We start from the raw sequence: 27,336 nt of genomic DNA on the forward strand, positions 1-27,336 counted from the left end.
TCCTGCAACAAAAGAAATTGGCACAGTATATGGCCAGCCTAATATTGCTTCTTGCCAGCCAACATGCACTGCACAAAACTAACTAGCTGCTAATGCTGCCCCTCCCTTTCATAGTCTGCTAAATGGAGCATTACAAGAGGCTAATACCAAGTCAAACTCAGGCACTAACATCAGTTGCATCTAAAATACATTTAATAACTAATAAAACTGCAAAAAATTGGGTGTTTCCAATAGGAAGCAAATATGTGGGGAATGCATTCCAGAAGTGGTTTGGCTCAACAATATTCTTGGCGCCACTGGAGCTGGACCTTAGAGGAAATCCTCCCTTCTAATACCCAACGTAACATACCCATCAATAATTAAAATAAAAAAAGTTTAATCTTGCGTTCGATATTAGGCTTTCAAATATATTAAGAAAACTGTATAAAACAGAAAATGAGACACAACCAAATAAAACATAGCCACCTACAAGGAGGCCATTCTGCCCAATGAGAAATCATATTTGTTTTGGTGGAACTTCTCATATTGCCATATTCCCACAACAATCATTAAACAGACCTTAACTGCTAAAGAACAAAAAGACCAACTAAAGCTTCAGGACTGCAGAATGATTCTTGATGTAAAACTCCTCACATCCCAGAAGATGAATAATGCTTAAAATGTATGCCAAATCCAGGACTCTTCACTTTAAAACGTCTTCAGAGATCTGCCTTCTTATCAGATGCTGCAGATTATTGCAAATTGATGATTTGACACATATCCAGTTTATTCATGTCACTACATTTCTTTATTTCTGAATGTTCTGTTTTCTACCCGTTGAAATACAGCCAGGAAGTTTTGTCCTTTATTACGCTGCACTTTCTTCCCTTCTTCTGTAGATGTGCCCAATTTGTCTATGATGATATCATCAGCCTACAGACACCATAATTGAGGGTAAGTTAAAAAATAAGAAAAAAAAACAAAAAAACATCCAATTAAATAGTCAATTTTTATGTCCGGTAAAAAACTTACCAATTGTTCTTTTGAGACCCGCTCAAAAAGTGGATGCTCTGTAAAGTGTTTCACCATCCATTCGTGAACTTCTTCTACATCTGTGATGGTATATACCAAACCCTGCAATTCATATTTATTACAAAGATTATTACAGTATATATTGCACAATAGTATTTAAAATATAAAATATGAAACTGCAACTGCATTCATCATTTAATTTTTCTAACAAGTAATGCACTGTCTAAATAATTACTAACGTGCGCTTATTGGCAGGGGATTTTGGTCAGGTGGGGCTTACATAGTTAGTTAGGTTGAAAAAAAAAAGAAAAAAAGAAAAGGACACAAGTCCATCTGGCTCAACCAATAAAAAAACTCAACCATACAATCCCATACCCGCAGTTGACCCAGAAGTTAGACCCCTATAGTAACGTGAATCTATAGCAGAGTTTTTCCAACATATGTAATAGCAGGCGCATTGTGGTGTCTCTTCTTAGGCAATACATTTACTTTTAAGGGCTTGTTCACACCAGTGAGTCTCACTGAATGCACAGCCACTAGTGTGCGCAGAGAGAGAGAAAGTGCCAACGCACCAATCCCGGCACATCGCACTGTTCTCTTTTTTCCCTTACGGAGCTTTTTTTTTTTTTTTTGTTTAAGGTCTCATTTATTGGAATCTGACATTTCAAAATGGTTGTACTCACTGCATTGGTTTGTGGTAGTTCATGTTGCAATCGCTTACGCTAAAAATAGTACTGCGTGCAGATCTCATCATTAAAGCACACCACAACACTTTGATGTGAACTGACAGCGTAGTAAACATATGATTTTGCCTGGTCTGTTCATTGCAGGTGTGCTAGGAATAGCTGCTATCATAGCCCCAAAGATTTTGTTGTAAATGAGCTCTATGATCAATAGTCTGACAATTTACCTTAACCTCAAGGAGCTAAAAATCTATAAAATTAACATTCTTAGGTATATCGTTTCCTGTGATACGAGAACCTTGATCTACATTGCAGATCTGAACTATGAGCATGCACTTTTTTGCACTCCTAGTTTTGAGATTACCTCGTCAGCCAACAACCAATCAGCATGGTTCCTGATCATATGATCATCACAACAGCCAATCATGGTAATCATTAGGGATGCACCGAAATGAAATTCTTGGCCGAAACCGAAGCCGAATAATAATGAAATGTTTGGCCGAAGGCCGAATACCGAACGCGGTGTTTCGCATTTTTTCCATTTATTTTGCCAATTTTTTGTCCTCTCTCTTGTCCTCTCGTGTCTCTCTCTCTCTCGCTCTCTCTCTCTCTCTCGTCCTCTCATGTCTCTCTCTCTCTCTCTTGTCCTCTCATGTCTCTCTCTCCCTAAATGTTACTGTAGGGAATGGGATTCAGTGCACACTGCAGCCTTGTACTATAGGGTTAATGTTAGTGACACTGTAGGGATTGGGAAGGATGCTGGGAATGGAAATCAGGAAGCATGCAGGCAGCCTTGTAAATTTTAATTGCAGATACAGGGCACTGGGCAGGTCAGGGTTAATGTGGTAACATCAATTACTCAGTGACAGTCAGTGTCAGTGTGGACTCGATCAGATTATACAGTGACAGAGTCAGTCATAGTGGTGGTAGTAGGAGGCTGGAGGTGGACTAGTAGTAGCCTGGAAAGGAGCACAGCCGCATACATACATTACTCACTCGTGCACTGCAGCCCGCCCCACACATTCAGTGAGTCTTACTCTCCTCCCTAGTTTTTTCAATGGCACATTCAGGAAGCCAATCACGCCGTGAGTAGCGGCACAGCGGAACCAATCAGGTGTGCAGGCACGCGTGATTGGTTCGCTGTGCAGCTAATCACGGCGTGATTGGCTTCCTGAATGTGCCATTGAAAAAACTAGGGAGGAGAGTAAGACTCACTGAATGTGTGGGGCGGGCTGCAGTGCACGAGTGAGCAATGTATGTATGCTCACCGCTGAAGTGTCCCGGCTTCCCCTGCCTAACACGGAAGTCTGTGAGTCCTCCTGTCCTCCTCCGAGTCCCTTCCCCCTGTAAATATCGTGACCTCGGCGATATGAATATCGCCTACGGCCACAGAACGATAGTCGATATCATATCGACTATCGTTCAGCCTTATTGTTCGGCACAAAATTATTCGGCCTTTTGACTTATTCGGCCGAACACCGAAAGTGCCATTTTCTCTATTTTCGGCCGAATAATGTTCGGCCGCCGAATATTCGGTGCATCCCTAGTAATCATATTCAGACTGAAGAGGTTTGTTTACAAACATACTTCTCCAGCCTGCAAAATGACACTGTGCCAATGGGTGCACAGAGAAAGAAGCAAAAAGGGGTTGATTTATTAAAACAAGTATGCAAAATCTGGTGCAGCTCTGCCTTGAAACGAGCTTCCAGGTTTTTTTTGTCAATGCTTAAATTGAACAAGCTGAAGTTAGAAGGTGATTGGCTACCATGCAGAGCTGCACCAGATTTTACACTTTCCAGTTTTACTAAATCAACCCCAAAGAGTCACAAAAATGAAACTGTTAAAAAAAAAAAATTAAGAACCTGTTTTTTTAAATCAGAAGTGTAAAGTATCCAAAATGCAATCTTTTCATTTATTGACCATTTAGGACTTGCTAACATAAAAATAGTAACCTGATAACTAAATTTTCAGGAATCTTGCAGGACAGCACATGCAAAAGCAACAGATGGAACAACATTATGAAACAGTACAAAACATAGGGCAGGAATCCCTGCTGTCCTGGAAGATTCCTGGAAATGGAGTTACCAGGTAACTGTTTTCCCAAGTCATTTTCCAGGACCGTACATGAGAGGACAAGCTAGAAATACCTATTAGGGGGAAACTACTGCTTACAGGACCTATCCCACAAGTCTTTGCCATGACAGGAGAGCAGGGCAATCCTGATGTGTTCAACCACACTATGAAAATTGGACCAGATAGCAGCTCCTTAGAGTGGTTGAGGAAAACCATTCATTCTCTGTCCATGCTGATGTCAAAGGCCAGTGAAATGACCCCTAAATACAATGGAAGGTCCTTCAATTTTGTACAGTATGCACAAAAAAAAAGGGGACTCTGATCCACCTGCCTATAGTGTTCATAAGACACCCCTAGAAACTCACATGGGTCCTGCAAATACCAAAAGACCACCTATTTTTTTTTTTTCCATCGTCTGGATTTCTGACGATAAAATTGTACGGCTTCAAGTTAGAGAAGGAATCACCAAATCCTAAGCCTGTAGCTTGGGGTGAATTTTATTCAAACCCTCAGATCTATCGAGTCTGGGAAAACTGTACAATAGTATTCAGTGAAACTAAACCACAACTTCCACTGCAGCTACTTATGTGCCAAATAGCTACTTGTAACGCTCTCTTCGAAAAAAATGTCCTTGTCCAACAAAGTACAATCGGGTAAATAGATTAACCCTATCTCAGAAGTTGCTAGATTGCCAATCAGTCAATACACTAGTCAGTACATGGATGTAGGATTGGGCTCTTGTGTGTGAGAGCATCTTTGACTGGGAGTATCCCATCAGTCTTGCAGTCTGCACAGCAGGACTACACCAAGGGGCTTTTGGCTGCAAGGAGAATATTTTCAACCTCTCTGCCCCCACCACCGTTCCTGGATCATTACAAGCAGCAGTGGAATGTGCCTAGGCCCTAGCCACCATATTTTCATCTAGTTCACCTCCTCACCTTGCTGCAAAACAGGAAAAAAGAGATGGGGTAAAAAATGGAGTGATCCAAATAGCTCTACACACTCAGACATAAGTGTAGGAAGGAGGGAACAGGTTGCAACTTCTGCTATCTTTTAGCTGCTTGAGAGGTGTTAGGGCAGCAGCCTCTGCTTCCAACTTGCCAAACACAGCATATTCAACTCTGCATGAAGATGCACGCCAAAACCCATAGCAACTAATACCCATCCTCCACAGTATGTGGATAATAGGAAAGAGAGCTATTACAAAAACCCCAAACAACCTATCTTGGAGACGTTTTCCAGCTTCATGGTAACTGATATAGAGGAATTAGACTGCATGGTGTAGCACTGCTGACCAGAGGAAATCTGTTTTAATATTCCTGTGAAGGCTCAGGTCTGCCTACTGCTCCAACCCCCAACCGCTACGCACCCACACTCTTGTGTCTATGGATGCAAGCACTAGGGTATATCCACACACCCCCTATATTACTGTGGTGTAGTAGGCTGCATTTTATCCTAGTCTCCACACTTGAAGCGTGCCACCTGGCTTGGCAGATGTATGTCCCCACCCTCAAAGAACTCAAGGATCCATCCACCACAATCCGCAGCATACATCAGCTGACCAGCAAGGTGGTCCCCCCTACTTCATACTTTGAGGCAACATAGGTAAAGACTCATAGCCTGACAAAATGTAAGGATCCTCTGTGCCCACAGAAATAGTTGCTTCTCCTATAGCAGAGGATGAGTCTTGAGGGAAAACCCACAACTGGGAAATTAACAAAAGTAGCCCAGAAAACCAATGTCCCTAAAATCATGAGGAATCATATATTAGAAGGCCCCTGCAACTAGCATGAAGGCCTGAGGGAAAATAAACCCTGTTCAATGTTCCTTAAGGCTATGTTCACATCTAGGCATTGCTATTTTATAGGCGTTTTCCAGTAGGCCTGCACGATATTGGGAAAAAAATATATTGCAATATTTTATTTCAACGATATATATTGCGATATTGAGGGATTCAGTGCACACTGCAGCCTTGTACCATATACATTACAGGGTTAATGTTACTGTAGGGTAGGGAAGTAGTGCAGCCTTCTGATTGTACAAGGGACACCTGGGACAGCCAGGGTTAATGTTACTGTAGGGATGGGATGAGTTTTGCAGCAGCCCTTCTTCTGAGTGTATATATTATATACTGCACTGGGAGTCCGAGACAGCCAGGGTTAAGGTTACTGACACTGTAGGGAAGGATGCTGGGAATGGATGGAAATCATGAAGCATGCAGGCAGCAGCACAGCCTTCTAAATTTTAATTGCAGATACAGGGCAGGCCAGGGTTAATAATGGTATTCAATACTCTGACAGTCAGTGTGGAATTGTGTGGAATCGGATTATTCAGTCTCTCACTCTCGTCGGGACTCACAGTGGTGGTACTAGGACGACCAGGAGTCGGTAGAAGAACACAGCCGCATACAGTGACTCACTCCACTTCCGTGCAGCCCACACGTTCAGTCTCCGGCTCCACCCTCAGCTAGTTTTCTCAATGGCACAGCGAACCAATCACGCCGTGAGTAGCGGCACAGCGAACCAATCAGGTGTGCAGGCACGCGTGATTGGTTAGCTGTGCAGCTGTTCACAGCGCGCTGCTCACCGCTGAAGTGTGGGACTGATGTCTGTGAGTCCTCCTCCGAGTCCCGACTTCTCCCTGCCTATGCTAAATATAGTGTCCTCGGAGATATGAATATCGCCCACGCCCGCAGAACGATAGTCGATATTACATCGACTATCGTTCAGCCCTATTTTCCAGGCATTTTTACAATCGTTTTACAGGCGTTTTTATGTAGTCATACGAGTTTAGGTGACCAACGAAAAGCAGCGTGTTTTTTTACATTTGTATAAAAAGGGGACCTTCTCCTCAGGATTTTGTGGTGGTGTTTGGTGTCTGTGTGCTCTCCTGCTTTTTGTCTTTAAAATGGCTGACAAATACAGATTTCTGTTTTGTGCATCAGTTGCACTTCTGATGCTGGAGGAAGAGGAGGAAGTGAGGGATCGACAATACTAGGTCCATCCTGTGATCGCTAATCGGCGACAGCGTGGCCAGTTCTGGGCAATGTATGATAACCTTAATGTGCATGAGGACAAATTTTTCCAATACACACGATTCTTGTAATGCACATTCTTTGCATCGTACACACATGGATATGTCCTCACTAGTGCAATGAAGCCTTCAGCTTCCAAAAGTAAAGTGCTGTCCTCCATTTTGCAGAACATGTGCTAAAGCAGAGGCGTGACAAAGGGGTGGAGAGAGGCTGTTTGAGCAGATCAACAGCTACAAAATGCCTGTAAAACGCTTTATATCACCTTTCCAGCATTTGCATTGAAGTCTATGGGGCAAAAACGCCTGTAATCTGCCCAAAAAGAAGCTCATGTACTTTGGAGCGTCAGAACGCTCAGATGTGAACAGGGCCATTGAAATGAATAGGATTTGTCTTGTTGGGCGTTTTTTGAGCCGATCCTTCAAGCTGAAAAATGCCCCAAAATGCCTACATGTGAACGTAGCATTAAAGGCAGGGGAAACGGCTTTTTTTGTCGATAATCGATGTGTTGCCTGTTATAGGTAGGCGGCGTCCTGGGAGATGATTTGGGAAAACAAAAAAACAGCATGCATACCAAATAAAAGCCTTAAAACGTCTCAGGAAAAAAAAAAAAAAAAAAAAAAAAAAAAAACAACACACACACGTAAAATATTCTAATTTGGCAAATAAAAGTCAACATTAAATTAATAAATGTGTACTAAGGCAGTTAAATATGGTTTGGGCAGGGGTAAAAGCCTAAGTCCAGGTCTTCTGTCACTTTAAATAGTTTGTTTGGGTCGAGGGGCCAAAACAAATTATTTCCTCTACGAAGCGATGTGGCTGCTGTGAGAACTTTATAATACTGCAAGTACTACTCACTACTGCCGTTAGTACCAGGAGATAATACCTATACTGGCAATCAAATACTTTTTACTGAACGAGGGTGTGTTACCCTACGCACCCAGGCCACTGGTATTAAAAATGGCTCCTGTGATCAGAACATACATACTGGCCTTGTGCCTGTAGAGGTCAGTCAGTGCTCCGTCCGCTGGGGGCGCTGTGCACATTGTGTGTTCCCAGGAGGAGGACGTGCACACCTCTGGTCTGAGAGGAAGAGGGAAGACAAAATCCTAAGACAGCTCCCACCTTCATCACTACAAACTAGGGATAGACTGATTATCGGCAAGGCCGATATATCGTTGGCCGATATGCACTTTCCCCGATATATCGGTATCGGCCCCGAAACTGGCCGATATTTTTGTGACGTCATTCTGCCTTCTTAGGCCACCTCCCTCCCCTTCAAAAGCCTCGTCTGGAGACGGGACTAGTCTCGCGGGAGTGTATCACAGCCATACACCCACCCACAGCAGCCCGGTGCCAGCCAGCCACCCACATCAACAGGCCCTGTACCAGCCAGCCACCCACAGACAGGATGCCAGCCACCCACAGACAGGATGCCAGCCAGCCACCCACCACAGGGTGCCAGCCAGCCACCCACCACAGGGTGCCAGCCAGCCACCCACCACAGGGTGCCAGCAAGCCACCCACCACAGGGTGCCAGCCAGCCATTAAGCATTAAACAAAAAATAACATGCTCAGCACCAAGACTGGGGTCAAAAATTGTATTTATTTTTCAAAACTTTAAAATGTACAAAATATCGGCCTATCCCTACTACAAATCACCCCCCCCCCCCCCCACAATGCAGCACTACAACCCCCAGATCAATTTTTATTTCCATTGACATCAGAGATACAAGGAAGAAAAAAACATTTCTCACCAAGAAAACAGCAGTGGCACAGTGGATGTCAAGGGCCGTTTCAGAGGAGATAGCAAAGAGGAGGTTTGGAAAACACTGTTTGTAGCCCTGGAGAGGCTAAAAAGCTTTTATTGACCCTACTTGGCTGTAGTGGTTACATTACAACAGGTGAGATTATTTCTTATTCTACACAAGAAACATTGAAATATTGAAGCACTATAGTGCTGCACATTTTATAAAACATACATACTGGTCTTGACTGGTATTTTACTGTACCTCCTGTGATAAGAACTCCTCTCAGATAAAGATGCAAACAATCTGTCATACCAGTTCTAATATCAAAGGAGGTTCTCACAGGAACTCTTTGGATATTAGAGCGGTTATGATAGATTATGCTTGAGTCTACAGTATATCTAAGAGTAGTTCTAACCACAGGAGATACAGTAAATACCAGTCAAGACCAGTATGTTATCCTAGGAGAGAGCCTGGAATGGTTTAGGGTCAGACAGACCTTCAGCGGAAAGCCACAGTAGCCAGTCACTGACAGTGTAAGCGTAGACTGTGAGGAACCCTATAACCTGCCTGGAGTAACCCAGAGCCACACTCGGTGTTACCCTGTAGTTAAACTTATCTTGTCCCTACGATCCCCTGATGTCCTCCGGCCGATGCCAGCATCTGTCTTCCAGGTTCCCTTCCCTGAAAGCGCCACGAGGCAGGGGTCGGAACCAGGTGGGAAATTTAAAAAAAAAAGTATACGAAACATGACATGGTACATTGTAATCTGTTAGGATTACATTACTGTATCAAACCATTTCACCTCAGTTTTGTCCCTAGTGCTTTGTCCAGTGCCCTGCCTGCACTCCTTTTTCATAATATTTTTTATCAATACATTTATTAATTTAATTATTTATTTTTTTTAAATGTCCCTTTTACTGTTTTTTTTCCTATAAATTACAGGCCTACAATATTAAACAACAGATCTCCATGCAAAACAATGTACTGCTTTGACATTCAAAAATACTGACATAATCAGACCGCCAGAGAGGTTAACCACTTCCAGAACGCCCACCGTGTATTTACGGCAGTAATTTGAAGTTAAATACCGGGTTTATGGCAGCAGATAGCTGCCATAACCCCGGTATATTTTAAAACTGCGCGCGGTCCACTTTAACATAAAAGTTGTCCAAGTGGCAGATTCACCACGGGATCGCTCTTATGACCCGCAGGAGACCTCCTGCTTATTTCTAATACAAGGGATGTTTACATTTCTTTAAATAGTAATAAAAGTGATCAAAAAAAGATTTCTAGGCACCCCATCCCTCCAAGCTCTCGCGCATACGCAAGTCGTGCCCACATATGTAAACTGTGTTCAAACCACACGTGAGGTATCGCCACGATTATAAGAGCGAGAACAATAATTCTAGCACTAGGCCTCCTCAGTAACTCTAAACTGGTAACCTGTAGAAATTTTTAAATCATCCCCTTTGGAGATTTTTAAGCACCAAAGTTTGTCGCCATTCAACGAGCGTGTGCAATTTTAAAGCATGACATGTAAGGTATCAGTTTTTTCGGCATAACATTATCTTTCACATTAGAGAAGAAAAAAAATATCAGGCTAACTTTACTGTTTTCTTTTGTGTGCAAGTGTATCTTTCCCAAAAAAAATTGCGTTTGTAAGAACGCTGCGCATATTACGGTGCAACAAAGTATTGCAACTATCTCCATTTAGTCTAGGGTCTCTGCTTAAAATAAATATAATTTTTTTAAAATAATATATATAAAAATAACATCAGAAATACAGCCTAGACATTGTTAATAGGGTAAATTACTATTCTAGCTGGAAACAGCTGATTTTTAATAGAATATCTACATAGGTGTACAGAGGCCCATTTCCAGCAACCATCACTCCTGTGTTCTAATGGTACATTGTGTTAGCTAAACGTGTTAAAAGGCTAATTTATGATTACAAAACCCTTGTGCAATTATGTTAGCACAGCTTAAAACTGTTGTGCTGATTAGAGAAGCTATAAAACTGGCCTTAAGCTGGATACACACTACACAACTTTTGTTGTTAGATTTTCTTTAGATTTATCTTTACTATGTAGTGCAAGGGCTTGCCTGATTGCATACAAATTGAAAGTGTTTAGGTCTGACCTCATTATATGGTTTTGGTAAATCTAAAGGAAAAAAAATCTAAAAACAAACAATCGTATAGTGTGTATGGTCCATTACTTTGAGCTAGTTGATTATCTGGAGCATCAGCATTTCTGGGTTCGATTATACTCTCAAAATGGCCAGAAAAAGAACTTTCTTCTGAAACTCAACAGTCTATTCTTGATCTGAGAAATGAAGGCCATTTCATGCGAGAAATTGCTAAGACACTGAAGATTTCCTACAACGGTGTGTACTACTCCCTTCAGAGAACAGCACAAACGGGCTCTAACCAGAATAGAAAGAAGAGGGAGGCCCCCGTGCACAACTAAGCAAAAGTACATTAGAGTCTCTAGTTTGAGAAATAGACGCCTCACAGGTCAATTGGCAGCTTCATCAAATGGTACCCGCAAAACGCCAGTCTCAACATCCACATTGAAGAAGCGACTCCGGGATGCTGGCCTTCTAAGCAGAGTGGCAAAGAAAAAGCCCTATCTGATACTGGCCAATAAAAGAAAAATATTAAGATGGGCAAAAGAACACAGACATTGGACAGAGGAAGATTGGAAAAAAGTGTTATGGACAGACAACTCTAAGTATGAGATGTTTGGGTCACACAGAAGAACATTTGTGAGACGCAGAACTAGTGAACAGATGCTGGAGGAGTGCCTAGCGCCATCTGTCAAGCAGTGTGGAGATAATGTGATGGCCTGGGGCTGCTTTGGTGCTGGTAAAGTGGGAGATTAGTACAAGGTAAAAGGGATTTTGAATAAGGAAGGCTATCACTCCAGTTTGCAACGCCATGCCATACCATGAGGACAGCGCTTGATTGGAGCCAATTTCCTCCTACAACAGAACAATGACCCAAAGCACACCTCCAAACTATGTAAGAACTATTTAGGGAAGAAGCTGTAAGCTGGTATTCTCTCTGTAATGGAGTGGCCAGCGCAGTCACCAGATCTCAACCCTATTGAGCTGTTGTGGGAGAAGCTTGACTGTATGGTACATAAGAAATTTCCATCAAGCCAATCCAACTTGTGGGAGGTGCTTTGGGAAGCGTGAGGTGCAATTTCTTCAGATTACCTCAACAAATTGATAGCTAGAATGCCAAAGGTCTGCAAGGCTGTATTTGCTGCAAATGGAAAATTCTTTGATAAAAACAAAGTTTGAAGGACAACATTATTATTTCAAATAAAAATAATTTTGAACTCGTAAACAACAAAATCCGAAATAGGCTTGGTCCTTAAGTGATTAATTCTGAGGCTGATATTACAGGGTGAGCCCAAGTCTATACTTAGAAGGGGTTCTGATCACAGGAGCCACAGTGGATACTAGCCAAGATCTAGAATTAGTTCCTAGGGGACAGCCTGGTTAGGTTTAGAGTCAGACAGACTTGCCAGAATCCCTAGATGCGGAGACTGGGAGCTGTTTAAGGCATGCATTTAGTAAAGAAGGGTTTTTGGTTTTAATTTTTTTCTTGACTAGACATACAAATTTTTGCTTATGCTGTTTGCCAAGCAATTAACACTAATCCTCCCTTAAAGAAAAAACACATACACACTGTCAATACATTTTATATAAATTGAATAAAAGCTAAGTTTTAATACCAGTGGCCTTGGTTCGTGGGGGTAACACCCTCATTCAGTAAAAACTCTCATACTGTATGTAGCATCAACTACATACACAGTATGCATTATTGTGTTCTAGCAGCATCTTGAGACTTCCTTTCTGTTGCTGAGTGTCAGACAGTTTTTCAGCCATTCAGAGGAAGCCTTGTATTTTTAATTAATACAGGGCATCCTCTGATTGCCCAAGGTGGAGAGGCAGACACGTGATATCACAATCTCCACCCAGCCAGAGGAAGCCTTCAAGTTAATGATAAATTACAAGTCTTCCTCCAAATAGCTGAAAAGCTTTGAGCTCACTTCGATTTTGTTCTGACAACAGATTAGAAGTCTCCGAAAACACTGCGAGAACACAGTGCTGCATACCACTCACTGCAGCCACATCCCTTTGTAAAAGAAACAGTTCCTTTGGGCCAGATTGGCTCAAGCCAACAATTTATGGGCACAGAAAGACTAAATTTAGGATTTTAACATGCTGCCCTATTCACTCACCCCAACTCGCAGCACATACGCATATTCTGCTAGCAGCGTGGAGCTAATAATCCTCCATTTATGCTTTGTCTTCTTAAAGTGAGGATCAGGAAATAGGAAGAACATCTTACTCAGCTACAACAAAAGAAAAATATTTATTTACATACACTAGTCATATGAACAAGTAAAAAAAGATGCCCCAAAAATGTAATTTCCTGGGTCTGGGGAATAGCCAAAAAACTTTGACAGCATATAGATATTGCTTTCAGACAGTAAAGCCACAGATGTTTAACCCTTTCCCTGCCAGGTCTGTACATCGTATAGACCTGACAGCAGGGGTGGGGGGTGTTTCAAATGCCCACACACCCCCGGTTGTCCCTGTCTAGCTTAGCCGGGAAGGAATGATCTGCACTGCAAAACATTTAGTGGAGCGCAGAGGAGTGTTGTATTTTTTTTTTTTTTGCAAAAAAAAAAAAAAATTAAGTTACAACTAAGCACATAAAATATTCCCCCCCCCCCCCCCCCCCCCACCTATATGCACATACAAATCTAAAACGCAAGCGTCGGAGGCACCTGCGCCTGAAATCTTTGATTGCAATACACGTTTCAGATCACCGTGCAAGCCACAATAGCAATAATTCTAGCACCAGGCTTCCTCCGTAACACTAGACTGATACCTATAGGGGGGTTTTTGAAGCATCGCCTATAGAAAATATAGGATACTGAAGTTTGTCAACATTTCACTGGTGCATGCAAATTTTAAGGTTTGACATTTTGGATATCTATTTACTTGGTGCAACCTCTTATATTTTACCAGAAATTTGAGTAATGTATTGCATTTGTTTATACTAAAATTCACATCAGTGTGTTTTTTTTTTTACAAACATTTTGCATTTCCTAGACCTTTGCAGTAATATTGTGGCACATAGAAAACTATTTTATTCTCTATGGTGTCTGCTTTCAGAACATTTATAATGTTTAGGGGTTTTACATAATCTTCAGGGCTAAAATCATTTTTTAAACATTTGTGCAAGCAAAAAAAAAAAAAAAAAAAAAAACAAAAGCTGATCTGGCAGTGAAAAGGTTAAAGATTATCAGAATAAAGCTTCGTTAAAATGACCCAATAGCAGACCCCCTACAGGTGCCTACATATCCTTAGATAAGAGACAGTCTAGCTCCACACCAAACTGTTAATTCGTGATTTTTTTTTTTCCCCCTCTTCATTTACCCAGGGGATTGTAAAAAAAAAAAAAAAAAGAGCCGACTCCCCCATCCACACATAATTTCCGCTAAGCTATTGAATTCTGACAGTAGGGAAACATCCCGTCAGAATACAACAATCAATGTTTCTGGCTACAGCCAGCGAAAACAGGCTGGTTGTACACACGTTGATTAATAGGACAAGGATCGGCATATTTTCGATCCATGTATGGCCAGCTTTAGACCTTAAGAGTGATTGGGGGCTTCACTGCCGAGCACGGAGGTGTAGTTGAAAGCTTGACTTTCTCTGCTGAAGTCAAACTTTGCATAATACAGCTTCCACAGGATTTTGCAACTCCTAGTTCAAGGGGAAAAAAATAAATCTAAAAAAAAAAAAAAAAAGGATTTTCTATAATAAAAAGAACAAAGCAGTACCCCAAAAATGTACCATTTGTCTGCTGCCGTTGAGTGCTAGTCTCAGGAAATCGGGAGTTGTAACCACTGTGCTGCTCACTTTTCTCCTTGCTGGAGGCGCTCAAATCATGAAACAAAAACCCTGCCACACACATAGTGCAGAATAAGGCATAAACCAACAACAAGGAAAGATCCGCTGCAGGGAGACAAAAGGCAATAGTGGTGACTAATTCTTTGCCTGTTTTCTTGGGGCACAGCTTCCAGAGTGAAGTTCCCCTTTAAGCCATTTTATAATTCTAGAGATTCCATTCTCACAAGTTAAACTTTATGCCAGACCCAAGCTACCCAGAGACTAGCAAATGGATGATGAGAGATCTTTCACCTACTGTAATCTTCTCTGCAAGTTGGCTGATACATGTTAGGGCTGGGTGATTTTCTCCATAAAAAAAGTGAGCAAACAAATCCAGATTGCTTACAAATTCTCCAACAAGTTAAAACTTCTATGATGTCATTTTATGGATTATAGCCCTCCTCACAAGGAAACTATTGGAAAAGCCCCAAACAGCTCTGCCAATACATGTGGGCAGGAAAAGAACTTAAAAACAAAAAACAAAGACATGTTGTATATTAGATACCTGTCCTTTTCTGAAGAAGTTGGGTAGGTATTTCATAGCATTGCTTCGGATACAGGCAATATTCTGGTACTGGCCCGGTTGACTGGCTCTCAGTGACTTGATTCTGTCTTGCACGTAGTCAGATACCTTGACACGTATCTCCAGTCCAAGCATTAGTTTATTTGGAAATAACGGAGACAGTTCCACTAGAAGTGCAATTACACATACATATTAATAAATGCACTACATATAAATATGCACCTGGTAAAATAACCTTTCCTTCTTAGACAGTGAATCCTGACTCACATCCCAACTAGTAATGCATAAACCATTTTAGTACATATTGGGGCATCAAAGTAAATGTACAGTATGAATACTAGCAAAACAGATTCTTAATAAAGGAGTATTTATAAAGCAGATGGTAAAGAAGGGAAGCATAAAAATACAGCCTTCCCAGACGAGTACAACCACAAATGCAAAATCATTTTGCAGATACCCTGGAAATGTTAGCGCTACCCTTTCCCAGACACTGCTGAAGTATAAACATGGTAAGTAAAAGTTAATGCAATGCTTAGCAAGTGGGTGGTGGTAGATGCCGACATGTTTTGCAGATATTAGGGCATCTGGTGCATCAGAAGACATGCAGAGGTCCCCAGTATGTACTACTGGCTTGTGGAACTTTTTTTCCTATAGGCCAAGACATACTAAAGAAATGCCTGATAAACCACAAATAATTGCAAGAAAACAGAAATCCTTAAAGTTCAGCTTTGGAATATGTTACACCCATATTTAGTGTGTATTATCTTCCACTGCACTATTTTAAATGGCAATTGCTCAGTCATTCAACTCTGTACACAAATTAAATTTATATTGTTTATTTCACACAAATAGAGCTTTCTTTTGGTGATATTTGATCCCCACTGGCTGTTTTATTTAACTACCTAAACAAAAAAAAAAAACAAAACAAAAAAAAAAAAAAAAAAAAGAAGACCGAAATTTTTGAAAGAAAAACCCCCATTTTTTTCTGCTAAAAGAAGGATTGAAGAAAAATGTAAAAAATATTTCCCAATTTTTGGCCTAAAGACCCCAACTCTCATAAGAAGATACTTCAGCGCGATGCCGAAGCACCATCATGGCAAATTTGGATCTTTAACAGGGTTGCCACCTTATTTCTTTAAACCTGAACACATGAATTCTGTGGCTGAGTAAGGTGACAATTAACCACTTGCCGACCGCCGCACGACTATTTACTGTGGCGGTCTGCCGCCCCTGGACAAACCAACGTAGGGCTACGTCGCTCGACCAGGAGCCTGTAGGGGGCAAGCGCGCGCCGCCGGAGGCGCGCTCCCGCCCCTGCTCGTTCACATGGATCCCATGGCTCCGATGTCCACCGGCTACTCGCGATCTCCCGCTGGAGAGGGAGAAAGGCAGGCGGCTGATGTAAACAAAGCCATCTGTCATTCTCCCTGATGTAACTGCAGAGATCATACGATCCTGCTATGTAGGATCGTAGGTCTCTGTGGTTACATCACAAGCCCCCCCCCACCCCCCCCCCCACAGTTAGAATCACGCCCCTAGGGATACATCTAACCCACTGATCACCAATAAAGTTAACCCCTTCCCTGCCAGTGTCATTTTTTAACAGTGCATATGTATAGCACTGATTACTGCAGTAATGTCACTGGTACCCCCAAAAGTGTCAAAAATGTCAGTCAAGGGTCCGATCTGTCGGCCGCAATGTCGCAGTCCCGGGAAAAAAAAAAAAACAAAAATGACAAATCTTTCCCGTAGTTAGTAAACGCAATAACTTTTGCGTAAACCAATCAAAATACGCTTATTGCGATTTTATTTTACCAAAAATATATAGCAGAAAACAAATTGGCCTACAATGTTAACCACTTGCCGACCGCCGCACGACTATCTACGTCGGCGGTCAGCCCCTCACAGGCAAACTAACGTAGGGCTACGTTGCTTGCTTGTGAGGGTCTAGGGAGCGAGCGCGCGCTCCCGCTCCCGCGTGGTCACGGACCCCCCCGCGCGTGTGACCAGCGGACCCGATGTCCGCCGGCCACTCGGCGATCGGCGGGGGAGAGGGAGAATGTCAGGCAGCTTGTGTAAACAAGCTGCCTGTCATTCTCCTCGCTGTAAAGACACTGATCACATGGATCTACTATGTAGATCCGTTGATCAGTGTCCTTACAGCTCAAGCCACAGCCAATCACAGTAGAAAGCACGCCCCCTAGGGACACACACAGCCCCTCCCTCCCAAATAAAGTTAACCCCTTCACTACCAGTGTATTTTTACAGTAACAGTGCATATATATAAGCACTGATTACTGTAGAAATGTCACTGGTAACCCCAAAAGTGTCAAAAATGTCAGTCAAGGGTCCGATCTGTCCGCCGCAATGTCGCAGTACCGCAAAAAAAAAAAAAAAAAAAAAAAAAAAAAAAAAAAAAAAAAAAATCGCAGATCGCCGCCATTACGCGTTAAAAAAAAAGACAAAAATCTTTCCCTTTGTTAGTAAACGCGATAACTTTTGCGCAAACCAATCAAAATAGGCTTTTTGCGATTTTTTTTACCAAACATAGGTAGCATAAAACAAATTGGCCGAAAATGTTAAAAAATTTTGATTTTTACATTTTTTTTGGGGGGAATTTCATATAAAAAAAATGTGAAAAATATTGCTATTTTTGCAAAATTGACGCTCTTTTTTTGTTTATAGCGCGTGATCAAAATCGCACAGGTGATCAAATACCACCAAAAGAAAGCTCTGTTTGTGGGAAAAAAAGGACGCCAAATTCGTTTAGGTACAGCGTCGCACGACCGCGCAATTGTCCGTTAAAGTCACGCAGTGCCGAATCGCAAAATACCCCCTGGTCGGAATGGGGGTAAAATCTTCCGGGGCTTAAGTGGTTAAAAAATTTGATTTTTACATTTTTTTGGGGGGGAATTTCATATAAAAAAAAAAAAAAAAAATGTGAAAAATATTGTTATTTTTTTCAAAATTGTCGCTCTTTTTTTTTTTGTTTATAGCGCAAAAAGTAAAAATCACACAGGTGATCAAATACTACCAAAAGGAAGCTCTGTTTGTAAGAAAAAAAGGCCGTCAATTTCATTTGGGTACAGCGTCGCACGACCGCGCAATTGTCCATTAAAAGTCCTGCAGCGCCAAATCGCAAAATAGGCCCTGGTTTTTGAGCAGCCAAATCCTCAGTGGCTTTAAGAGGTTGTAAACCGGAAAAAAAAAAAAAAAAAAAAAAAATTCTTTCCATCCTGAAAGAGAAAGACATAATGAGCTAGTATGCATTGCATACTAGCTCATTATCAAATACTTACCTTAGAATGAGCCCCCGCCGCGCCGCTCGCTTACCTCTATGACAGGCGACATGTCCAGTCGCCCGTCTTCCGGGATCGAAGCATCCGGCCATCTGATTGGCCGGAGACGCAGTGACGTCACGGGGCAGGGCTCTGAAGGAACGGCACGATCGGCCGTTCCTTCAGAGCGCATGCGCCAGTGACGTCACTGGCTGCATGTAAGGTAAATATCTCCTAAACGGTACATGTTTAAGAGATATTTACAGTACCTATAGGTAAGCCTTATTATAGGCTTACCTATAGGTGAAAATGTCAGAGGAGGGTTTACTTCCTCTTTAAGTGGTTAAGCTCACTTAGTGCCTTCATCTGCCTTAAATCAGCCACAGGACCGATGTAATTAATGTGTTCAGTTTTAAAGGGATGAGGTGGCAACCCTAACCTTCAGCTCTCCATGGATTCCAAGAGAAAGTCTAGCCAAATCCTCACCTAGGCAAGAGTGCCAGAATCTAACATTTTTTATTTAGGGTAGAGGGCTAATAAATAAGTGAACCTGACATTTACATTCAAGGTCCAATTTAAAATCTTGTAGCTTTCAACTGCCCAGTTTTACAGCTCATGATGGAAAGTAAATCAGGTAAGCTAATGTGTTCCTTGGACACATAGCATATGATAAAGAGCATATACGTGGCATTAGAATATCATATGCATGTGCTTGTAAAACTGTATCACTATACCTAATAAACCGCCATATCCGCAGCCAATGTCAGCAAACTCCACCTGAAGCTCTTCCTTCTTCTTGGTCAAGTCTTTTACATCAGCATGACAGTTATCGGGCGATAAAGGCTTAAAATATTCAGGGTAATATTCTGACCAGTCCATCCGCTCGGGTTTCACCGGGCTGCAAAATAAGAAACACAAGCAAAGCATATTTTTTAGGCTCCTTTTTACATTCACCAAACATCCACTGCAGGTAAGTGACAGTGACTGATCCACCACCCATGAATGTTTGATCACAATTACTGGTTAGTTTGATCAATGCAGGATGAAATGTCATCCTGTCTAGTCTCTCTCACATTGAAGGACTTGATCAGAGCTCATTAGACTGCATAAAAGAAGTTTAAATTGAAACAGAAATAAGAACCCTAATTCTCTTACTAATTGGTTGCCCCACTCCCCCAGTGTATGGCATAGAATGAGCAGTAAACACCTTCCTTAGCCTATCTAATGTGCCAATTACACTAAATGCTGCTGGCACTGGGGCACTGCAAGACCCAGCATGTCCTCCCCACTGTTTACTTTTCCAGGCATGCCAAACGTTTATAGCAGACACGATCTAGAACTCCTTGCCCTGCTATTATGGTAGACCAAAGGCGGCAAATACCACTCACTACTGGAAGGTGTGATCGGCCATGGGGTTAGAATGAGCTCTCTGCCTGTAATAGCGCTTCTGGGGAAGGGACACTGCCATCCCCGGCTGTGCCATGGCAGCACAAGGCTGCACTTCAGTCTCAGACATGTTACAGCACCCAACACACCGGTGGCACCATGCGGCTTACTCCCTGCCCGGCGCACACCATACGTCATTGTCACCACGTGCTTTTCATTACGCCTGTGATTCGCTGCCCTGTTACAGGAAATCTTTGGCTGAGGCGGCCATCTTTAATACTGGCAAACAGTAACACGTTTATTTCTTTTAGTATAAACAAGTAATAAACCCTGAATATAAAAAGTGTTGTGGTTATCTGATTTCCTGCTTCCAAAACGTATTCATTTTCTCCTAGAAATGTCAACAGTTTCACAAATAAGGCACCCTACAGTGAATATTCAGGGAGCAGGGCCCATTATTGTGTGGCTTACCTGAAACTAATGTTACAAATGACTTTGCATCATTGTTACCTGCAGTGCAAAAGTTCAGTGACTAGGTCATGCATTATTCTTCTGGAGTAATAGTAGCCATGTGATATGGCTGTAAAGTGAAAAAAAAAAAGGCAAAACTTTTTTTTTTTTTTTTAATGTACAGGAGGGTTGTTCCCCTATCAGGTTGTTTTTGTCATCTGTGTTTCATTTGGGAGATTTCCCCTCACTTCCTCTCATAGCCAAAACCAGAAGTGAGAGGAAATCCCTGCCAAGTTAAGAAATCCCTGGTTGTCCCCAGACATACACTATATTACCTAAAGTATTGGGACGCCTGCCTTTGCACGCACATGAACTTTAATGGCATCCCAGTCTTAGTCCATAGGGTTCAGTATTTAATTAGCCCACCCTTTGCAGCTATAGCAGCTTCAACTCTTCTGGGAAGGCTGTCCACAAGGTTTAGGAGTGTGTCTATGGGAATGTTCAACCATTCTTCCAGAAATGCATTTGCATACCTCCCAACTTTTTCAGATGGAAGCGAGGGACACCTATTAGCAAACGTATGTAGGCATAGGACACACCCCCTGCCACGCCCCTTTTAACCACTTTACCACTAAGCCTATTTTTGACACTTTTTGTTTACAAGTTTAAATCAGTATTTTTTGCTAGAAAACTACTTAAAACCCCCAAACATTATATATATTTTTTTAGCAAAGACTCTGGAGAATAAAATGTCGGTCATTGAAAAATTTTTTGTCACGCGGTATTTGCGCAGCGGACTTTAAAACGCCATTTTTTTGGAAAAAATTTGGAAAATCACATTTCACTGCATTTAAAAATACTAAACAGTAATGTTCGCCCATTTTTTTTGTATATTGTGAAAGATGATGTCACGCCGAGTAAATAGATACCCAACATGTTACGGTTTAAAATTGCGCCCCCCCCCCCCGTGGGATGGCGACAAACTACGGTCAATAGAGATCTCAATCTGCGACACTTAAAATTTATTTAACGGTTACCAGTTTAGAGTTAGAGTGTAGCTCTTTTTTTTTAATTATTGCTCACGCTCTGGCGATCGCGGCGATACCTCACATGTGTGGTTTGAACAGCGATTTCATTCGCGGCTCGACTTGCGTATACGTTTTCTTTTGTGCGCGAGCTAACGGTGACGGGGGCGGCTAAATTTTTTATTTATTTTTTCCTATTTATTTTTTCTTTTTTTTTTTTTAACTTTACTACAGGTTTTTAAAAAAAATAAAAATCTGATCACTTTTATTGCTGTCACAAGCAATGTAAACATCCCTTGTGACACCAATATGTAGTGACAGGTACACTTTATGGAGGGATCGAGGGTCTAAAAGACCCTAGACCCCTCCACTACACTTCCCTGTATGCAAAACGCCAAAAACGGCATTTTTGCATACAGCCGTTTTTCAAATATGCCGCCTTTTGCAGCACAGTAACCCGGAAGTGACGTCATGGACGCCGCCTCCGGGTTACGTCATCGGAGACCCGATCGATGCCGTTTCCGGCATTCATCGGGACTCCATCCAGCCGGCGGATGTTCCGGCTGGGTGCTCGGGGCTCCCGGTGGGACGGGAGCCCCGAGCTAAGCCACAAAAGGCGGCGGGAGGGGGGGGGGGGGGACGTCCCCTCCCGCCCCCCCTGGGTAACGATCGAGCGGCTCCCGAGCCGCATCGGTCGTTACCGACGGAAAGCCGACCGTCGGCTTCAAACCACGGTACCGGGATGGTGTCTCTAGCTAGAGGCATCATTCCGGTATAACCCCTTAAAGTCAGCCGACATAAGTCTACGTGGCTAGACGTTAAGTGGTTAAAGGAGAATTATACAAAAAAAATGATTGAGTAAACCCACAAGTGCTTTTTAACAACTTCTATTCCTTAAAGAGGTTGTAAACTCGGTAAAATTTTTTATTTTTTTTTTACAACCTGAAAGAGAAATACATAATGAGCTAGTATGCATCGCATACTAGCTCATTATGAAATACTTACCTTAGAACGAGCCCCCGCCGTGCTGTCCGCTCACCTCTATGACGGGCAACATGTCTAGTCGCCCGTCTTCCGGGATCGCCGACAGTCACGGCACGGGGCTCTGAAGGAACGGCACGAGCGGCCGTTCCTTCATAGCGCATGCGCCAGTGACGTCACTAGATGCATCGAAGGTAAATATCTCCTAAACGGTGCATGTTTAGGAGATATTTACAGTACCTATAAGTAAGCCTTATCATAGGCTTACCTATAGGTACAACTTGCAGAGGAGGGTTTACTTCCTCTTTAATATTGGATTTTAAAATTTACAAATGCAGCAATTTAGAAATTGGGTAAAACAATTAGCACTGGGAAACACTTTTTGAAAGTTAAAAAGTGCTTTTTATATACAACTATATACAGTAGATCAAAATGAGGGACAAATGAGGAGGAAGGAGGGACAGAGGGACTTTGTTCCAAATCAGGGGCAATCCCTTGAAATCAGGGATAGTCCCTCGAAATCAGGGACAGTTGGGAGCTACGAGTCACCTCTTTTCTCCGCCCCTACCCACCTCTAAGCACTGTCCCTTAGTTCCACCCCCAACCCACCTCCCAGTATCACCCCTTTGGAAAATACAGAACCAAGTATCATTTTGTGGTGCTACGTAATAGACCAGACCAAAATGAGGGACAAATGAGGGGGACAGAGGGACTTTGTTCCAAATCAGGGACAGTCCCTCAAAATCAGGGACAGTCCCTCAAAATCAGGGACAGTTGGGAGCTATGCATTTGTGAGGTCAGGCACTGATGTTGGAGAGAAGGCATGGCTCCCAGTCTCTGCTCTAATTTATCCCAAAGGCGTTCTATTGGGTTAAGGTCAGGACTCTGTGTAGGAAAAAAATTTAATATACTACGCTAACTGAACCACGACATAGCTGCTAGCACAAAAAAAAAAAAAAAACGACAAATAGGTTAACAAATAGCATAAATAATGTATAAAGTGCAGCGCTAAAATGAATATGTGTATGAATCCATATTTAACAAAGTCCACTCCAACATTAAATATAGTGAAAAAATGATTAAAAGGAAGTCCCAAGTGAGTAGTGCAACAAACAATCCAAACTGATGTACATGATGAAAGTGGTATCCAGATCCCAACACCATCAGAGGATAAATTATATTGCTCTCACCAGAGATAGTGGACCTAAAAATACCTTACGGCAGATGGGTCAGATAATGCTCATAGAGTAGGTCTTGGATAACCTCAAATACTTGTAGTGACCTCGGATCCTCCAATGGATGGTCATTAGATGGAAAGGAGGGAGAAGAGGAGTCTTCCATTGGAAGATCCGAGCTCACTACAAGTATTGAGGTTATCCAAGACCTAATCTAGAAGCATTATCTGACCCTTTTGCCGTATCGTATTTTTGGGTCCACTATCTCTGGTGAGGGCAATATCATTTATCCTCTGATGGTGTTGGGATCTAGATACCACTTTTCATCACGTACATCAGTTTGGATTGTTTGTTGCACTACTCACTTGGGACTTCCTTTTAATTATTTTTTTCACTATATTTCATTTTGGAGTGGACTTTGTTAAATATGGATTCATACACATATTCATTTTAGCGCTGCACTTTATACATTATTTATGACTTTGTGCAGCCCAGCCAAGTTCCCTCACCCCAAACTTGCTCATCTATGTCTGTATGGAACTTGCTTTGTGCACTGGTCCAAATCATTTGGTGGAGGGGGATTATTATGGTGTGGGGATGTTTTTCAGGGGTTAGGCTTGGCCCCTTAGTTGCAGTGAAGGGAACTCTTAAGGCGTCAGCATAACAAGACATTTGGTAGTTTGAGGATGGCCTTTCCTGTTCCAACATGACTGCGCACCAGTGCACAAAGCAAGGACTATAAAGACATGGATTAGTGAGTTTCGGGTGGAGGAACTTGACTGGCCTGCACAGAGTACTGACTTCAACCGGACAGAACACCATTAGGATGAATTCAAGGCCTTCTCATCCAACATCAGTGCCTGACCTCACAACTGCGCTTCTGGAAGAATGGTCAAACATTCCCATTTACACACTCCTAAACCTTCTGGACAGCCTTCCCAGAAGAGTTGAAGCTAGTATAGCTGCAAAGGGTGGGCCAACCCAATATTGAACTCTACGGACTAAAACTGGGATGTCATTAAAGTTCATGTGTGTGTAAATGCAGGCGTCCCAATACTTTTGACAATATAGTGTATGATAAAATCCCCATTAAAAGCTTCCCCATCTATTCCCGTTCTGGTGACAGCCCAAAATTTAGGATTTTCCTTCACTTTTTTCTGTGATAACAGGAAACAGGACAAATAGAGAGGGCAAATCTCCCTTACTGAGGCCCAAACAGCAAGAAAATCCCTTTTCTCTATATCTTAAACTTAAAAAAATATATATATATTTTAGGGGTGCCATGTGGTTGGCGACAGTTAAAATGGAACTTGTTACCATTGGTATTACTACAAAAGAGATTGTATGACCAATATTTTGGCAGCTTAAAGCCTAGTACACACGGGCCGAATTTCAGGTGCTATAGGCCAGTTCAATAGTACCTAGGCAACGTTTGGCCCATGTGTACTGCAGCCAGCCTGAAAGAAACAGCACTTGGGTCATCGGTTTGAATCCCAACCTACCCCACTACCACTATCCACTACCTGCTTGGAGTTTGCATGTTCTCCCAGTGCCTGCGTGAGTTTCCTCTCACCATCCAAAGACATGCTGGTAGGTTAATTTGCTCATGTCTAAATTGGCCCTAGTATGTATAAAATATGTATGAATGTGCGTTAGGAACCTTAGATTGTAAGCTCCTTGAGGGAAGGGACCAATGTGAATGTATTATATACAATATATGTAAAAATGATGCGAAAATTGATGGAGCTATATAAGTACCTGAAATAAATAAAAAAATGTCTCAGATCACTGACCAGAGTGTTCTGGCGGGGCGGCAGTCCCAGATATTATAGTAACACTGTACTACTCTGGGGAGGAGATCAGGGTTTTTTGTTTTATACCATGATTACTTGTTACAGTGATGATCAATGTAACAGCAATCATTTGAACTGTCATGAATGGCTTTCATTCAAAATTAATTGTTTGTTATTGTGATGCTGTGATTGGCCACAGCTGTCACATAGTACAAGGTGCTGTGATTGTCTCAGGTACCATATGACCACTGTAACCAATCACAGATCACACACAGTAGTAAACAATGATGCCATGAGGTTATGGATGTGTAGCACATAAAGTGTAGGGGTCAGGCGTGTGTAATATACAAGCCCAGAGATAAACAAAACAATTACTTTATCTTCTCGTGTTAAAATATCCCCCCCCCCCCCCCTCCCAAGTGCAGATCTCTCCCCCACTAGTACAGAACTTCCATCAGGTACAGATCTTCCCCAAGTATACATCTCTCCCCTAAATATAAATCCCCCAGTACTTCTCCCTACCAGTACAGATTTCTCCCATCCACCAGTATAGTTTCCCCCAATACAGATCCCCCACCAATATAGCTTCCCTCAGTACAAATATCCCTCTAGGACAGCTCTCCCCCCAGTATTGGTTTCATCATCAGTATAGCTCCCTCCTACCACTACTACAGCTCCCACCAGTACAGACCCCCCCCCCAATCAGTACAGATCCCCCAATACAGAACCCCCACCAACACCAGTACAGCTCCTCCTAGTATAGATCCTCCTCCCAGTGGTACAGTCCCCCAAGTAAAAATCTCCCCTCCCCCATTAGTACAGCTCCCTCTAGTACAGATTCCCCAGAACTGCTTCCCTCTTTACCAGTACAGTTTCCCCAGTACAGATCCCCTTACCACCACTGATGCCCCTCCCACCAGTACAGTCCCCCCATTAGAGAACCCCACAACCAGAACAGCCCCCTCCCCTAGTACAGATCTCCTCCCTGCACTAGTACAGCCTCCACTAGTACAGCTCCCCCTGGTACAGATACCCCCTTTTACCAGTGCAGCTCCTCCCAGTACTGCTCCCCTCTCCACCAGTACAGTTTCCCCAGTACAGATCCCCTTACCACCACTGATGCCCCTCCCACCAGTACAGTCCCCTATTAGAGATCCCCCCAACCAGAACAGCCCCCTCCCCTAATACAGATCTCCTCCCTGCACTAGTAGAGCCTCCACTAGTACAGCTCCCCCTGATACAGATACCCCCCTTTACCAGTGCAGCTCCCCCCAGTACTGCTCCCCTCTCCACCAGTACAGTTTCCACAGTACAGTTCCCCCCTCCCTCAACAGTGAAACTCTCTAAAGCACACATTTCTCCCCACCACCAGTGCAGCGCCCCCAAGTACAGTTCCCCCTACAACTGATGCCTCTGATGCCTCTCCCACCAGTACAGTTCACCTTAGTAGAGATCCCCCTTGGCCAGAAAAACTTTACCCAGTACAGATCGCCTCATTTTACATTGTTGGGAACAATATACAGAACTCCCTCAGGTTGCCATATTGTATTGACTTTTACTGGAAATTACAGCGGCTGCAGATTGAAAAGGAAAGGTACTTTTAATAGCATTAGATTACAACAGCTTCTTTTTTTCATGAAAGTGGATTTATCCTTTAAGACCCTCTTTATAATTTATTCCTGCCCTTCAGTAGTCTGGGCTTCTCATTGTGATCAACATATACTGACTACTATAGATAGACTTGGGTATGAGTAATTTCTGTGATATGTGTTTTTAATATTTGCTGCTATGGGTTTAGAGTCATACTGCAAAATAGAACAGGCCATATTATCTTGCTTTGTAGATTGTTTCTGGAATTATTTTGATACTAAACAACCATTTCTTTGTAATCCAAATGCTAGAAGCCTCTTTCACAAAGTGATTAGATGAAGTTTAGTTAATAGGTTAGTGACTGGGCAACTCAAGCATTACTTATTAACACTTACTGAGTTTGGAAGCACACATTAACTGGACATAATTCGCAGTTTTACATACACTTTGTATTTAGGAATTATGTTTTTTTATCTGTCGCAAATCCAGAAAAAACATGTGTAAATAAAAAACATAATTTCCTTGTGTTTGGGCTCCCTTCTATTATGTTTAAAGTATATGTAAACCTAATAATTAAAATCGCTCTCATACTTCCGCCTCCTTTTTCCCT

At 42.4% G+C, this 27,336-nt stretch overlaps 1 protein-coding gene across 1 annotated transcript; it reads right to left on the bottom strand.

Moving 5' to 3' along the window:
- Positions 1–508: 508 nt before the first annotated feature.
- On the bottom strand, positions 509–19,890 carry METTL1 (methyltransferase 1, tRNA methylguanosine). The gene is made up of 6 exons (XM_082246607.1): positions 19,715–19,890; positions 19,061–19,224; positions 15,031–15,215; positions 12,803–12,916; positions 1,012–1,113; positions 509–912 (listed from the first exon to the last, which is right to left on the bottom strand). The coding sequence occupies exons 1-6, from the start codon at positions 19,840–19,842 to the stop codon at positions 778–780; spliced, it is 828 nt and encodes a 275-aa protein (XP_082102733.1). The 5' UTR covers positions 19,843–19,890; the 3' UTR covers positions 509–777.
- Between the last annotated feature and the right edge of the window lie 7,446 nt (positions 19,891–27,336).

This window comes from Pelophylax lessonae, assembly GCF_965119305.1.
Source record: "Pelophylax lessonae genome assembly, chromosome: 2".
NCBI lineage: Eukaryota > Metazoa > Chordata > Amphibia > Anura > Ranidae > Pelophylax > Pelophylax lessonae.